This window comes from Pangasianodon hypophthalmus, chromosome 29, assembly GCF_027358585.1.
Source record: "Pangasianodon hypophthalmus isolate fPanHyp1 chromosome 29, fPanHyp1.pri, whole genome shotgun sequence".
NCBI lineage: Eukaryota > Metazoa > Chordata > Actinopteri > Siluriformes > Pangasiidae > Pangasianodon > Pangasianodon hypophthalmus.
Window position 1 is genome coordinate 12007597 of NC_069738.1, and position 15082 is coordinate 12022678.

At 35.6% G+C, this 15082-nt stretch overlaps 2 protein-coding genes across 4 annotated transcripts; both read right to left on the bottom strand.

The window, feature by feature from the left end:
- Window positions 1-200: 200 nt before the first annotated feature.
- LOC113543737 (uncharacterized) lies at window positions 201-6177 on the bottom strand. 3 transcript variants are annotated; one of them, XM_053231502.1, is made up of 6 exons: window positions 5665-6177; window positions 5503-5531; window positions 5097-5244; window positions 3742-3918; window positions 3257-3341; window positions 201-1938 (listed from the first exon to the last, which is right to left on the bottom strand). In XM_053231502.1, exons 1-6 carry the CDS (start codon window positions 5689-5691, stop codon window positions 1916-1918), a joined length of 489 nt encoding a protein of 162 aa, XP_053087477.1. In that variant the 5' UTR covers window positions 5692-6177; the 3' UTR covers window positions 201-1915. The 3 variants fall into 3 exon arrangements, with proteins under 3 accessions (XP_053087477.1, XP_053087476.1, XP_026797959.2); XM_053231501.1 differs by having other exon boundaries at window positions 3257-3344; XM_026942158.3 differs by lacking the exon at window positions 3257-3341 and having other exon boundaries at window positions 205-1938.
- A 239-nt stretch (window positions 6178-6416) lies between these two features.
- LOC113543691 (uncharacterized) lies at window positions 6417-11682 on the bottom strand. The gene is made up of 6 exons (XM_026942089.3): window positions 11528-11682; window positions 10450-10632; window positions 10098-10141; window positions 9458-9846; window positions 9227-9361; window positions 6417-9104 (listed from the first exon to the last, which is right to left on the bottom strand). Exons 2-6 carry the CDS (start codon window positions 10485-10487, stop codon window positions 8991-8993), a joined length of 720 nt encoding a protein of 239 aa, XP_026797890.1. The 5' UTR covers window positions 10488-10632; window positions 11528-11682; the 3' UTR covers window positions 6417-8990.
- Window positions 11683-15082: the final 3400 nt, after the last annotated feature.

A 15082-nucleotide genomic window follows, 5' to 3' on the forward strand; every position in this document is an offset into this window, starting at 1 on the left:
CTCTATTCTTAAATTCTGAAATTCAGTTACCTTAACTTATATAACTTAAAATGTTCCTTAGGCTTCATTTTCCCTCCTTCAGATGGACTCTCTTCAATGATGGTTCAACTCAGGTGGTTTTTGTTCAGAAAATGAGAGGCATTTTAATATTTAATAGTTGAAAACCAATTATAAGTCAATTATGTCATCGTTAAGACAATATCTGTCAACTGGAGCCCCCAGAGCCTCCAGAATGAACACTTCTGACCAAAATTAATTATTTTGTAACCAAAATCATTAATTTTGACTTTGAAAACTCACTGTAAAAGACTTTGGTTTTGCAATAAACATACTGACGTGAAAAATATGTGTATTTATCATTTGTTTTTCAGACAAATCTGATATATTCCAGGGGGTTGAATACTTTTGCAAGCCACTCTATTTCACAAATGAAAAAAAAACATTGCTTTAGCACAAAAAGAAAGCATTTGTTTAATTAAGACAAGACATTTACATTAACAAATAGAAATACAAATGAAAAATATGCATAATTTTTATATACACTCACTGGTCATTTTAATAGAAACACCTGCTCAGTCAGTTGTCCAATCAGCCAATCATCTGTCAGCAGCGAAATACATAAAATCGTGCAGATACAGGTCAAGAGCTTCAGTTAATGTTCACATCAAACATCAGACTGGAATAAAATTATGATCTAAGTGACTCTGGAACATGGGCTGATTTTATTTTTTATTTTTTAGAAACTGCTAATCTCCTACTGCAGATTTTTACACACAACAGCCTTTAGAGTTTACACAGAATTGTGTGAAAAACATAAAACATCCAGTTAGCGACAGTTCTCTAGGTGGAAACACCTTGTTCATAAGAGAGGTTGAAGGAGAACAGCCAGAGTGGTTTGAGATGACAGGAAGGCTGCGAGTGATATCTCAAATAATCACTCTTTACAACCGTGGTGAACAGAAAAGCATCTCAGAATGCACAACAGTCAGATGGGCTGCAACGGCAAAAGACCACATCAGGTTCCAGTCCTGTCAGCCAAGAACATGAATCTGAGGCTGCAGTGGATATAGGCTCAGTGAAAATTTGCATTACCTGGTCTTTTTCAATCTTCAGCTCTTGAGCATTGGCTAAATGGATAACTGCATGAATGAGCAAGTGTACAGGTGTTCCTGTGTGTGTGTGTGAGCATAATGCATATATGTTTACCTTAAGCAACACTCTATATATGCATATATTATAAACTGTTCTTTAAGATAAACACAAATTTCATTCTTCATTATACTTCATTTGCGTTGGGATGTAGAAGAGAAAGTTCTCATTATTCATTTGAATGCCAACTTGGTCAAGCTGCATTGTCAAGCGTTCTTTTGTTAAACCTCGAAGTGTCTCTAAGTTTGTCTCTGTATGATTTTCCATCCGTGTGTTCTCCCGTATATATTGATTATTGAAGAGCAGTTTGCTCAAGCACTCTGTCTCAGCACAGTTCCCATAGGGATGATACACTTTATCTGGATCTGCGTCTTTTAGATTAAACAGCTGTTTACAGTTTAAACATGGACGTCTTTTACTATAAACATTTTTGTTCCAGTCTCTAATGTATGCCTGACATTTCAGTGACTCAGGGAATGTTATACCATCACCAGAAGGTCCTGGATAAAATGACATGACTGCATGAGATACAAACTCGTGCCATGTTTTAAGACAAGACAGGTCGATCAGAATTCTCTTTGCATTTCCTTTTCTGCAGGAAAGAGACGCCCCGTAATACCTCTGTGAATCAGAATCTGAATAGCGCACACAGATTACTGTTGACTCCAGTGTGTAATATTGCTCGTATTTGCTGCCTGGTTTGTGAAGAGGGTTTGGGAATCCAAGTTTCTTCAGCAGACGCAGAAGCTCTTCTATTATTTTCTCTTCAGTGCAATAAAGTGTCTCCATCTAAACATAAAAGGAAACAACAACAATAATCAATTGAAAATATATTAATACAACATTAACTAACTAAACATCAAATAGTTCTATGATTAAAAGTGAATATTTAGGGTGTGACACCATTTAAAATTCAAATTGCTACCCTTTATTGTGAAGGGCCTGTTACTGAATAATCCTACGGTACATAATAACCAAATGACAAAGAGTCTTCATTAGAATGAAAGCCTTTGTATATTTTTTAATTGAAATTTGTCACTGCGTAGTCTAATTTCTTTCATGGCTAAAGTTGGAGTGCGATGATGTTTGATGTACAGTGGATATAAAAAGTCTACACACCCCTGTTAAGATTGCAAGATTTCGTGATGTATAAATGAAACCAAGATAAATCATGTCAGATCATTTTCGTCCCTTAATGTGATATAGCAACCAACAAAATTCAAATGAAAACCAAACAGAAACATTTAGAGGGAAAAAAGAAAAAACTTAAAATATCCTGTTTTCACAAGTGTGCACACCCCTTAACTAATACTTTATTAAAGCACTTTTTGCTTGTAATACAGCAATCTATCAACTTAGGAAATCTTGATTCCACTCTTCCTTGTATGAAGCCCAGACCTATTGAATTGCAAGGGGATCTCTTGTGCACAGCACTTTTCAAGTCATTCCACAGGTTTTTGATAGGATTCAGATCTGGGCACTGACTGGTGTGTAGACTTGTGGCCTACAAACATGGCTTCTCCGGACTACAGCTCCCAGTTGCCATGTTCCAGCTCCCCTGACTTCTGATTGAACACACCTGATTCCAATCACCACCCACGCTATAAAAACAGACTCCAACTTACACAAACTGTGAATTATTGTCCTTTTTCCTGATGTGCCAAGCCTTTTAGTGTTACTGCTATTCTGGGTTTGATCCTGTCTTTGTGATTCTAGCTTTGTCTACCCCACTCTGTTTGCCTGAACTTAGTCAGCTTTTGCCTGACATTTTCAACATGTTTGATAGTCTGCTCTTTTTAATAAAAGCATATTTTTGCAACTGCATCCGCTCCTGTGCCTGACAATTATGATGAAATACTATTACAAGCTTTTCAGGGGGAATTGAGGTAGAAAATTATTATTGTTTTAATTTTTTTTTCTTTTCTTTTCTCAAAAATGCTGTTTTCCCACTTTAAGAATCTAAGCACTGTAGCTTTAATGTTTTTTTTTTTGTTCGTTTGTTTTTTAATATAATGTTTGTGCAATACTTCAAATGACATATTGGGGATTATGTGCCATGAATCTACACAAAATATTCCATAATATTGAAGTGTTGAGGTGGTCTAACCTTCTAACCAGAAGGTTATGAGTTCAAATCCCAGCACTGCCAAGCTTCCACTGCTGGGCCCTTGAGCAAGGCCCTTAACCCTCAACTGCTTAAATGTATAAATGACATTAATGTAAGTTGCTCTGGATAAGGGTGTCTGTCATAAATGCAATGTTGTTTTCAGGATGTAAAGTTGCCTTTATAGTGTAATGATAATAATACCTTAGTAATCTACACAGTATTATTTGGTGCTAAAATGAACATAGAAAAAGTTTTTACAGCATTCACCATGATTGTAATTTTACTATTTGAATAAATACAAAAGGGTTAATTTACACACAACTAAAAGGAATGAAAATCTGCAATCTACAATCTATATTTAACAACATGACAGCTTCAAAGATACTGCTGACCTTTTATTAATTTAAATTTACTTTCAGATCTTAAAATTTTGAATGTCGTCATCTTCTTTTGACACATGGCACTGAGGAAGATCTTTGACTCACCATGTTTAGCAGAATGGAAAAGGGAGTGCGAGTTGGCAGATGACTTCTGTACTTCTCAAATGGCCGGGGAAACTTTTTCATCACCTGTTCACGTGTTTCAGGACTTCTGAAGAAATCACTGGGAGTCAAGCGGGGTGAGTCATAAATGTACCCAAGGAAGAAAATGCTATGAAGCATCTAAGACAAACAAATATATTACGAATATATTAATATGAGTATATACTGTCTTTAAATGTAAAATGACAGCAATTTGACTTATGCATAGTGGGCCATATTCAGAGTTGCCAAAAGTTACTCAGTATTGAAATAAACATCGAATAGTAGTCTGGTATATTGCCAGTACATCGTGCCTTGCATAAATATTCACCCCCATTGAACTTTTTAACATTTTGTAATGTTACAACCTTGAACTGAAATGACATAATTGGGATTTTATTTCATGAATTTTTCACAAAATATCACATAATATTGAAGTGGGGAGGAAACTCAATATATTTTTACAAAATTAGTTTTAATTTGCTACGTTGAGTTATTAAATTAATAAAGTAATGTCGGTGCGTTTGTCATGAGTTGTCACAGTTTGAAGGATAAGCTGACCAAGCCTAAAAACATCAATTTCAGGGTGAAATATTGTGGTTACATCAAACTGTCTGACAGTGGCATTGGACTAAATTCTGTTGCTCACTCGAGCCAATATCGGGCAAGAAAATTGGTTGAAGTCAAAGGTCAGAATTGCATGTAACTTAGATATGCTTATGTTTTAGGCAAACTCATCACCATGTACACGAATACTCTCAGAGTAGCACTTAAGTCCAGAGTTACGTCAGTGTAACTCAACTCTGAATATAGCCCATTGTGACTGACATACTGTAGTTGTGCAATCTTCCGGGTGTGTGTTCACAGTGTGTGTATGTGTTCACTACTCTGTGTGTGCACTTGGATGGGTTAAATGCAGACCACAAATTCCGAGTATGGGTCACTTCACTTCACTTAAACAGTTTTAACCCGGTAACAATCATGCATATGCACTACTATGTGAATTATTTACTGACAATATGCCTGCTATAAATGAGGAAATATGAAATTGCATTTACAGTAGTGTTATGATCATTTTTATGTAAAGATAATTAAAAATATATGTATATATATATAATCTTAGGGTTAGTTAAGTTTGGTGTAATACAAAATCTGTTACTAAAGACGGGCACAAGGTAGATGCAGGACGGCCAGCTAATGAAAAATGAACCACATAAAATAGATTTTTACAGCATTTACCATGATTATAATTACACCAAACTAATAATTAAAAAAAAAAAAAAAAAAAAAATGTATGTAAATGTATTTTTCCCACCTACCTCATCCATGTAAACACAGAGTTTGTCATTTCCCTTTTTTTCATTCTCTGTTGTCATCAACAGTGTGTGGTAGATTAATGAGTAACTGCATGATATTAAGCTTTCCTTATTACTTTCTTGACTTTTCAAGAAATTTGGACTGGGTTTCCTGAAAAAAGAAGTCGTCAGATATGTAGTTAAAAACTTAATGTTAGTTTTTTGTTGTTTTTTTTTTTAAATTTACTGTGATATCATGTGTTATATTAAACAATCCTAAAATGTTTTCAGAGAGAAACAGATTTCAGTACTGCAATCTTCTAAAGATTGTGTTAGGAACGTAGTTAAAGTTTGAGGCAACATGACTGAGCACAGTGATTCATTTCACATTTGGTTAGCAGTAACATTTCTACAAAACTCCTTTACTTACCTCTTTTTGAAAGCTTTGTTTTGCGTGTTCTTATATTGAAAAAAAAAGCATCACATACAAGTTAGTAGGTTTTATATCAGAGCAATATAAGAGCAATAATTTTACTTGCTTTAACTCTCTTAATATATATTTTTTTAAAAAAAAGGAAAATAAGACATTTACCGAAACACTGATAGCTCCAGTTTCCATGATTCAACAACAAACTCAAGAAAACCTTCTAAAGCAATGATCTCCGTGTTTGAGCAGTCCGACGATAGTTCACTACGTGCACCACACCCATGATACTCCATACCTTTACTCACCTTCATGTTTCGTTTTCCAGGAAGTGTTTCATTTCCTTATACACCTACTAAAGAACTGCTTATTGTTGTAACTATCAGCATTACTAATACTTTGCCATTATTGTTACTACATTTGTCCTTCTTTTTTTTAATAGTGTCTTATGTTTGTAGCACTTAATCTTTTTTTGTTGTTGTCAGTGTTTTAGGTGTTAGGGTTTTGACGTTTGTGTTAGTGTGTGTCCTCCCTCTTTATGCAATCTGAGGTATAACACTAACATTAAATCTCAATGGTTCTCCAAAGAAGGAGGTTGGCCGCAGGAGCTAAATAAATAAGTAGGTAAGTAAGTGAGAGTGAGTGAGTGAGTAAACAAACAAATAAACAGGAAACTCAGTACAGATATGGAAATAATAGTGGCAGATTATTATATACTATTTTATACAGACATACTGTTTATTTTATTTATTTGACACAAGGCTTCCTCCAACTGACCAGAAAAAAAGTACAGGACTATCAGAAAAATATAGCAAAAGGCCTACATATACACTCTTTGATCATTTTATTAGTTGATATTGAAGGAAATCTGTTCAATCATTTCAAAGTAAGTATTCTGTCAATTTAACAGGTTTCTCTAGTAAGATTTAAATCATCTTTATTGAAGTATCACTGTAAAACTGAAACAAAGATTGTGCTCTCAAAATCCCTACAATGAATTACAAATATCTACACTCAGTACAGAATGTACATGAGTGGTATTTCAGAGTTTGTTATACAGACAAGTAGATGTAGATAGTTAATATAATACATTAAGTTCTATATATGCCAAATCAACATTAACTCTATATAAAATGGCATTAACAAATATATTAATGCTGATTTTGCATCCACTCACTGACCACTTTATTAGAACCACACTCATTCATGGAATTATTCCAATCAGCCAATCATGTAGCAGCAACACAATGCATAAAATCAAGTGGATACACGTCACTAGCTTCAATTAAGCTAGCTTCAATTAAACATTAAACAAGGTGAACTGGCTACACTGAATTGCACAAGGATCTATAAACAATCAACTGTACATGAGAGCATCATATACATTTGGACATAAAAGAAAAAAAAATTATATACACACACACAGTAACATAAGTACTGACCCCCCCAAACCCCTTTGAACTTTTCAAATTGTTTGTAATGTTTCACCTTGGAATTGAAATGGAATTGAGATTACATAGTATGTTTTGAATCTACATAAAATACCCCATAATATTTATAATACTCAATATACACTCACCAGTCACTTTAATAGGAACACCTGTATTCCTGCTCATTCATGCATTTATCCATCAGCCAATAATGTGGCAGCAGCACAATGCATACAATCACGCAGATACAGGTAAAGAGCTTCAGTTAATGTTCACATCAAATGTCAGAATGAGGAAAATGTGATCTCTGTGACTTTAACCGTGGCATGGTTGTTGGTACCAGAAGGGCTGGTTTGAGTATTCCAAAAACTGCTGAACTCCTGGGATTTTTTTTCTAGAGTTTACACAGAATGGTGCGAAAAACAAGAAGCATCCTGTGTGTGGAGGGTCTGCAGGCTGAAACACCTCGTTGATGAGAGAGATTAGAGGAGAATGACCAGACTGGTCTGAGCTGACAGGAAGTCTATAGTGCCTCAAATAAGCACTCTACAACCGCCATGAGTAGAAAAGCATCTCAGAAAGCACAACACGTCAAACCTTGAGGTGGATAGGCTACAACAGTAGAAGACCACATCTGTTTCCACTCTTGTCAGCCAAGAACAAGAATCTGAGGCTATAATGGGCACAGACTCACCCAAACTGGACAGTTGAAGACTGGAAAAAGACCGCGTGTTTTTTTTCTAATCTTCAACTGGTTCGATTTTTTGTGCATTCTGAGATGCTTTTCTGCTCACCACAGTTGTAGAGTGCTTACTGGTGTTACTATATCCTTCCTGCCAGATTTGCACCATTCTGTGTAAACTCTAGAGACTGCTGTGTGTGAAATTCCCAGGAGACCTGCGGTTTCTGAAATACTCAAACCAACCCATCTGGTAGCCTCACTTATGCCATAATTAAAGTCACAGAGATCACGCTTTTTCCTTATTCTGATGTTTGACGTGAACATTACCAGAAGCTCTTGACCTTTATCTGCTTTTTTTTTTTGCATTGCTCTGCTGCCACATGACTGGCTGATTAGATAACTACATGAATGTGCTGGTGTACAGGTGTTCCTAATAAAGTGGACAGTGAGTGTAGTTTGCAAAAATGTTTACAAATAAAAACATAAGAGTTGAATGAATAAGAATTCACCCCCACTGATGTGAAATCCCTAAATCAGGTGCCATCAGATGTCACATAATTAGCTGAATAGTTACACATGTGTGCAAGTGTCATGTGATCTCAGTATAAAAAATACACCTGCTCCTGGAAGACCCCAGAGTTTGTTAGAGAACATAGTTAAATAATTCATAGTTAAATAATTCAATTTGTTAATAATGGATTTAATGGTGCTCTATTTGGGATATTTGTTAAATCACCAAACCCTGATTGATACATTTGCAGAACTATGTCCCCGACTTGTTTTGATAGCTCCTTGGTTTTCATGATGAGGTATTGTTCTCTATCAAACTCTGGGACCTTCCAGGAGCAGGTATATTTATCACATGACACTTTGATTGCACACCGTTAAACAAACACCATTCAACTAATTTAGGGTTTTTACAACAACAGGGGTGAAAAAGGAGAAAAGTCCAAGGGTGGGGGTGAATACTTATGCAATGCACTGTACATATACATACAGTACTGTGCAAAAGTCTGAGATCACCCGTTTATTTTGCATCAAATGGCCATTTAGTACTTATTGTTAGAATAATGATGTGGTTTTCTGTTAAACACTTTTTCCCATCATTGTTCATTACGGTTATTGTTTATAAATCATAAAGGTTTTTAACAGTAGAAACAGTATGAAATGTTTAAGCATTTTTTGTAATATTGAACTTTATTATTGACCTGCATAAATAAGTACTGCATGGCTGTTTGACTTAAAATGAAAATAATGTACACTTTCCCATCATTATTGTTTGCCACCAAATAATTAACAATAAGTACTTAATGGCCATTTGACTCGAAACAAAATGGTGGTCATTTGCACAGTACTGTACATATTACTGTACTTTCTTTATTTTACTTTATCATTATGTATGAAGGTATTTGCATATGGTTCCAAACAACAATCTCCCAACACTCTTTCACTGTGTCTGAATTCTTCTTGGGCTGGATCACGCCCTCTTCCACACCCTGAAAAAAATGAAATCAAAACAAGGAGCGTTTGAAAATCCCAAACTTACTCAGACATTGCAAAGGGCTACGCTGATGAAAGAAACTGGATAATTTTTTTTCTTACTTGTATTGAAACTCACCTTAAATTGACTGCTTTTGGATTCCTTTAGACTTTCCAGTAGTTCACGCTCCAAAGATTCACGGAAATTGTTGTGTGCCTCTTTCATTTCCTTGATGTCATCAGATTCCATGATTTCGTTGTATTCTTCCTCTGTCTGAAAATCATAACAGGCCACAGTAAGTGTCTACACAGAAAAGGTCCATCACCAATGTAGGTCACTAACATTTAATAGAAAACTGTAAACACTTACGCAATCCTCGAAACATTCCCCTAGCTTGTAGCATTCTAATCCGGGAAAGGTCAAGCCAGTTTCAAACAGCTCCTGTACACTTCTGGCTACAAGGTGCAGAACTTCATCTTCATAAGCATATATGTTCCCGTCTTCACACAGCAAGAGGACTAACTGCAGGCCAAACGCGTCACATGGGAAATCGTCAATCGCACCGATCACCTCCATCTCCATTCTCTCTGGAAGGTAGAAATCTTTCCAGGCTTCTAGCTGATCCTCATTCCCTGCGTAGACTGTGCCATCCTGCCCACACACTCTCACACTGTAACTCTTTGGTTTTATGAGGGGAATCAGTGCACCAGAGTAACTTTTAACAACACCGGCAGCTTTATCAAGATCCACACAACCACCTAAAAAAGATATTAAATTACAAGATGTTGAATTAAAGCCTGAATAATGCAAAAATTAACATCAAATCAGCATAGAGAAAATAATAACCCATAAATTACCACATGGCAGTTAGTGAAATACATTTATTACAATGAAATACATGGAATTACAAAAATACATTTTAATACAAGAATATATCAATATTGAAACATAAAAATGAATATTCTTTATATGTCAGTTTTCTACCAAAAATATTGATAGTTTAAGTTACCTTCTGTGTAGGACCCTGCTAATTCGCATTTAACTTGGTGACACCTACACATAATAACACAAATAATAACACACTAATAATACAAGTAATAATAATAATAATAATAATAATAATAATGATAATAATAATAGTACAAAAATTATCAACTAATTCAGAATAGTTTGCGAAAACATTTATATGCCTTAGCTTTAACATTGTCTGTTGTAAAAATTGCTACACAAATAAATACAATTTAATTCAATCTATGTTTGGAGATTATACAAACTGTAATTAATAAATATGTATCAGAATCAATATTAATGTTACCTTATATTACTTTTGTGTAAGCAAATTACATTAGGACTGTACTTACTCGTTTTTTATGTTTAAAGGAATATTTATGAACTTCATCCTGTCCAGTTCATCTAGCTGTGCAGTCAGCAAAGTAAAAGTATGAGAAACTTTGTAGTCCAGGTCTTTTTTTCTCCAAAATACCTGTAGTCCCAGGATTTTCTCACACTCTTACTTTGATGAATGCACAACAGATGAACCAGGGCTGTTAAGAGAGAAGAAGAGAGAAAAGAGACTGTTTAAACCACATGTAAAAATGAACAGTGCTTTAATAAGAAGGAACCAAACTAAACATTTTTCCAACGAGAAAAAAAGTATAACCTGCTGGAAAAAAAAAACAAACTATAGAAACCCTCATAGAATTTGTAATGGTTTTAATGGTTATAAAGGGAATTGTTTTGGTTTTAATGGAAATTGTAATGGTTCCCAGTGAGTCTCTCCTGGTTATTTCTTGCCTTTTATTGGTGGCATGGTATATCTAGTGGATACCATTACTACTTAAGGACCAATAATGATAATGATAATGGTTTTAAGGAAATTGTAGTGGAATTGTAGTGGTAATTGTTTTTTTGTTTGTTTGTTTGTTTTTTGGGTTTTTTTCAGCAGGGTAATTTTACATGACAACAATACGAAGTGACTTCACTGTAGTGTTAATACTGAAAGCAAAACTTTTACAGAAAATTAGCATAAATATTGCTGTTCTCTAGAACATTCTTACTTAATCTGACATAAATATAACAAACACTGGAGCCTACTTCATAAAATGGGCAGAAGAACAAAGAAAGAAAAACAATTTTTCAAAAGTTCAAAAAAAAAACACTTTAAGACTGAATCATATCATGATTTATGTGAAATGTGTCGAAGTTTCAGTTATTATTATTTTTTTAAATCAATTTTTTTCCAAATTAAGCTTTAAAACACGAGCAGATTGGCACAGAGCCACAAGCTTATTTAATGTTCCATGAAATCATTTACCAAACTTATAACAATAAAATTCCACAACAAACTTAATTAGATAAAAAAGGGCACACAAAGAAACAACATTTACCGGTAAATGAGCAAAAAAAACAGAAAGATAAGAAGCTTAGACGTTGACTTACATGACGATAGACGTTAGTTCTTGCTGCTTTGCGGAAGTAAAATGGCCACCTGTCTTCCTCACCTTCATGGCGTCAGTTAGCACAAACACACCACACCCTGTCGTCTTTCTCAACACAAACAGCCCTCAGCCCTTTACACTCAAACAACAAGCAATCCTTGATCGATTTAAAAGATATCTTGGGGTCAATTTAGGCTATAATAGCCCTGGTAAATAGTTAAAATAGTTAAAATAGTTATACATATCTAAATATTTTCTATATTCCTTTGAGGTATTAGTGTGATTATGAAAGTATTTTTATCAACACGGCGCCATCTTGTGTTTTCATCTTGTGAATCATTTTATTCGCCATATTCTGTACATTTACAAATCATGTATACATGATTTTTTTTCTTGGTGTTTGGTCACAACACCAAGTTTACAACAGACACATCTCAGACAACACAACACACAACAAGATTACCACAATAATGTCCAAATATTGCACTTTAAGCAGAAATTTGGTTAATTTTTATCACAGTGGAGGCAGAATAGCAGCTGGATGCAGTTCAGAGGGCATTGGTATATAATTATAATTATAATAATAATAATAATAATAATAGTTATTGTTGTTGTAGTAATAACAAGATCAAGTATCAAGTATCAGGTGCCAAGGGGTGGAGTCACATTGGCTGAGTGGATAGCACACTTGCCCTCTGCTCTTTGGGTCAAGGGTTCAATTCCTGCCTCTGCCCTGTTTGCTTGTGGCATTTGTATGCTTTGCCCATACCCTGGGGAGTTGTTTTTTTCCCCAGGCACTCAGGGTTGCTCCCCCAGCCCAAAGACATGCGTTGTAGGCTGCCTGGCATTTCCAAATTGTCCATAGCATGTGAATGTGTGTGATTGTTCCCTGTGATTGTTCCCTGTGATGTGTTGGCACCCTGTCCAGGGTGTCCCCTGCCTTGTGCCCTGAGTTCCCTGGAAGAGGTTCCCCATGACCCTGTGTAGGATAAGTGGTACAGATAACAGACGGATGGATCTAGTGTAGGAATATGATTATTCTTAATAAAATTTAGTGCTTCTTATTAGATTACTTGTTACTGGCAGGTCAGCATTATAGTGATCACCAAATGCTGCCTATCCAGCCTGGTTAATAACAAAATTGCAAACTGTAAATGACAGCTCTAAGTTGTATTATAGACCACACTGTAAAAAAAATAATAATAATAATGTAAATTTTACAGTAGACAACTGACCTTTGGATCTTTGTGTTTAACCGTCTGATCTGTGTTTATGCCATAACCACTGAGCCAGCACAACTAACTCAACTAACTTGCATGGATTCAACCACCGAATTAACTCGCATTAAAAAGTTTTCATTGAATCAATGCAAGCTAGTTCAGCTAGTTGTAGTGGCTATAGATCAGAAGGTTGTGTGAACTCCCAGTACTGCCAAACTGCTATGGTTGGGTCCTTGAGGGAGACTCTTAAACCTTTACGGTAAATGTGTTCTACGGTTGTTTACTGTAAAAAAAAATATATATATATATATATATATATATATATATATATATATATATATATATATGTATACAGTACTTTACTCACAACAGAGGTCCCAGGAAAAGTACTGTAAAAATTGACAGTAATTTTTTTTTTTTTTTTTTTTTTTTTTTTTTACAATGCAGGGTTCTTATACATTTGTACTTTTTGCAGCCAGGAGACTGCTTTAAAAAAAATAAAAAAATAAAAAATCCATGGACCCCCTAGTCCAGATTCTTAAAAAAATTTGAACATTGCATACCTGTCCCTGGAGAAAGCATGCAAGCTATTCCTCCTCAATCCATTCATATCAAAACACTCATCTCCAAATAAACATGAAATGACCTGTTTTTCCCGATAAAACTGTCTGAAATGTTTGTATGTCTTAAATTCTCAAAGCCAGAAAAATGTGTCTTTTGTGCTGAAAAAGTAATTCATTAGTCTGTTTATTTCTCTTGCATACTTCAGTATTTATTGAACAGGATGAAGTGGCTGCTGTACTATCTTTTTAGCGAAACATGAAATGTTGTCCAGAAGCCTGAATTTCTGTGCATCCTGGGCCAGATGAATCAAACAATGTACATTACATACAACAAACTCAGGACTAAAATACTCAGAAAAATGTAAACATATATCTGGGCTGAGCAAAATTCTCACCGCTACACAGAGCCGCATAAAGTTCCCAAACACATTATGTGGTAACACGACAGGACCTGTATATAAAAAACATGCCTAAACTCTGTGGTCTTCCGTACTCAAGAAAAGAACTTGGTTTCCTAAAGAATATCATAGATAAATGACCTAGATAAATGACCTCTAATTAAAGACATGTATTAGAAGTAGAAGAAGAAGAAGGCCTTTATTTGTCACATATATGTACATTACAGTACAGCAAAATTCTCTTCTTTGCATATCCCAGTTTCTTAGAAAGTTGGGGTTAGAGTGCACAGTCAGCCATGATATGGTGCCCCTGGAGTAGAGAGGGCTAAGGGCCTTGCTCAAGGGCCCAACACTGGCAGCTTGAACCCCCAACCTCCTGATTGGTAATGCAGCACTTTAACCACTGAGCCACCCCCACCACCAAGTTTTAGTACCAGTGGTGGCTCATCCATAGGGCCAGATGGCACAGCACCCCACCATATACATCAACTGTTCAACAAATGTTAATCTTCATAACGTCATTCAGAACTCCATACATTTTAAATTCTGTTGAAATACTAATTATCTCTTTTGAGTGACCAAAAATTTTTTTAACATTACTATTTTACGGATATAAGTTGATGATATCTTCTTCTTCTTCTTTCGGCTGCTCCCATTAGGGGTCGCCACAGAAGATCATTGGTCCACATGTTTGATTTGGCACAGTTTTTATGCTGGATGCCCTTCCTGATGCAACCCTCCCCAATTTCATCCAGGCTTGGGACCGGCACTGGGAGTGCACTGTTGTGTGCGGTTCCCTGGCTGGGAATCAAAGCCGGGCCACTGTGGTGAGAGCGCCATGGCCTAACCTCTAGTCTTCCAGGGACCCTAAATAAACATATACAATAATCATTAAGCAGCATGCTGTCTGCACATCCTATCTCCATAGAGTTATTATTAACCCTAGTGGTCAAAAATAGGAACTTCATCAAGCACTAATAGAGGTCCATTGGGGTAGAAATCACATTGCCCACATTCATTTTTGTGTGGAGGAGGAGGAGGAGCAGACAGGACAGTTAAAGACAGGGTTGCCAAAATGGGCTTGTTTAAAAATACACAACAGCCGCCAAGATGTTTTATTGCAAATAATCTGAAATAAATCTAATACATTTAGAAAGGCAAAGTATAAGTAAGTCCATAGAGTGTGTCTATTGTGTACAGAATCAGTTTCTATTGTAAGATATATTGCAAAGATTGGAGGAGGGAATGGGGGGTTATGGAATGGGTAATGTCTGTACTGTCTCAATTTAATTGTTTTAAGTGTACGAGGCTATGTCGTTATTAGTTTTGTCCTACCCCACCAAAATCTATGGTCACAAACAGCTGCTGGAAATTA

What these genes read in the sequence shown, in the direction of transcription:
- LOC113543737 (XM_026942158.3), bottom strand. Translation starts at nt 5,691, where the DNA reads ATGGAAACTGGAGCTATCAGTGTTTCG. An exon ending in AACAAAGCTTTCAAAAAGAG is followed by an intron (nt 5,245 to 5,502) that starts GTAAGTAAAGGA and finishes TTCTTTTTTCAG; the next exon opens with GAAACCCAGTCCAAATTTCT. An exon ending in TCTGTGTTTACATGGATGAG is followed by an intron (nt 3,919 to 5,096) that starts GTAGGTGGGAAA and finishes TGTTTGTCTTAG; the next exon opens with ATGCTTCATAGCATTTTCTT.
- LOC113543691 (XM_026942089.3), bottom strand. Translation starts at nt 10,487, where the DNA reads ATGAAGTTCATAAATATTCCTTTAAACATAAAAAACGA. An exon ending in AGCAGGGTCCTACACAGAAG is followed by an intron (nt 9,847 to 10,097) that starts GTAACTTAAACT and finishes TATCTTTTTTAG; the next exon opens with GTGGTTGTGTGGATCTTGAT. An exon ending in GGGAATGTTTCGAGGATTGC is followed by an intron (nt 9,362 to 9,457) that starts GTAAGTGTTTAC and finishes TATGATTTTCAG; the next exon opens with ACAGAGGAAGAATACAACGA.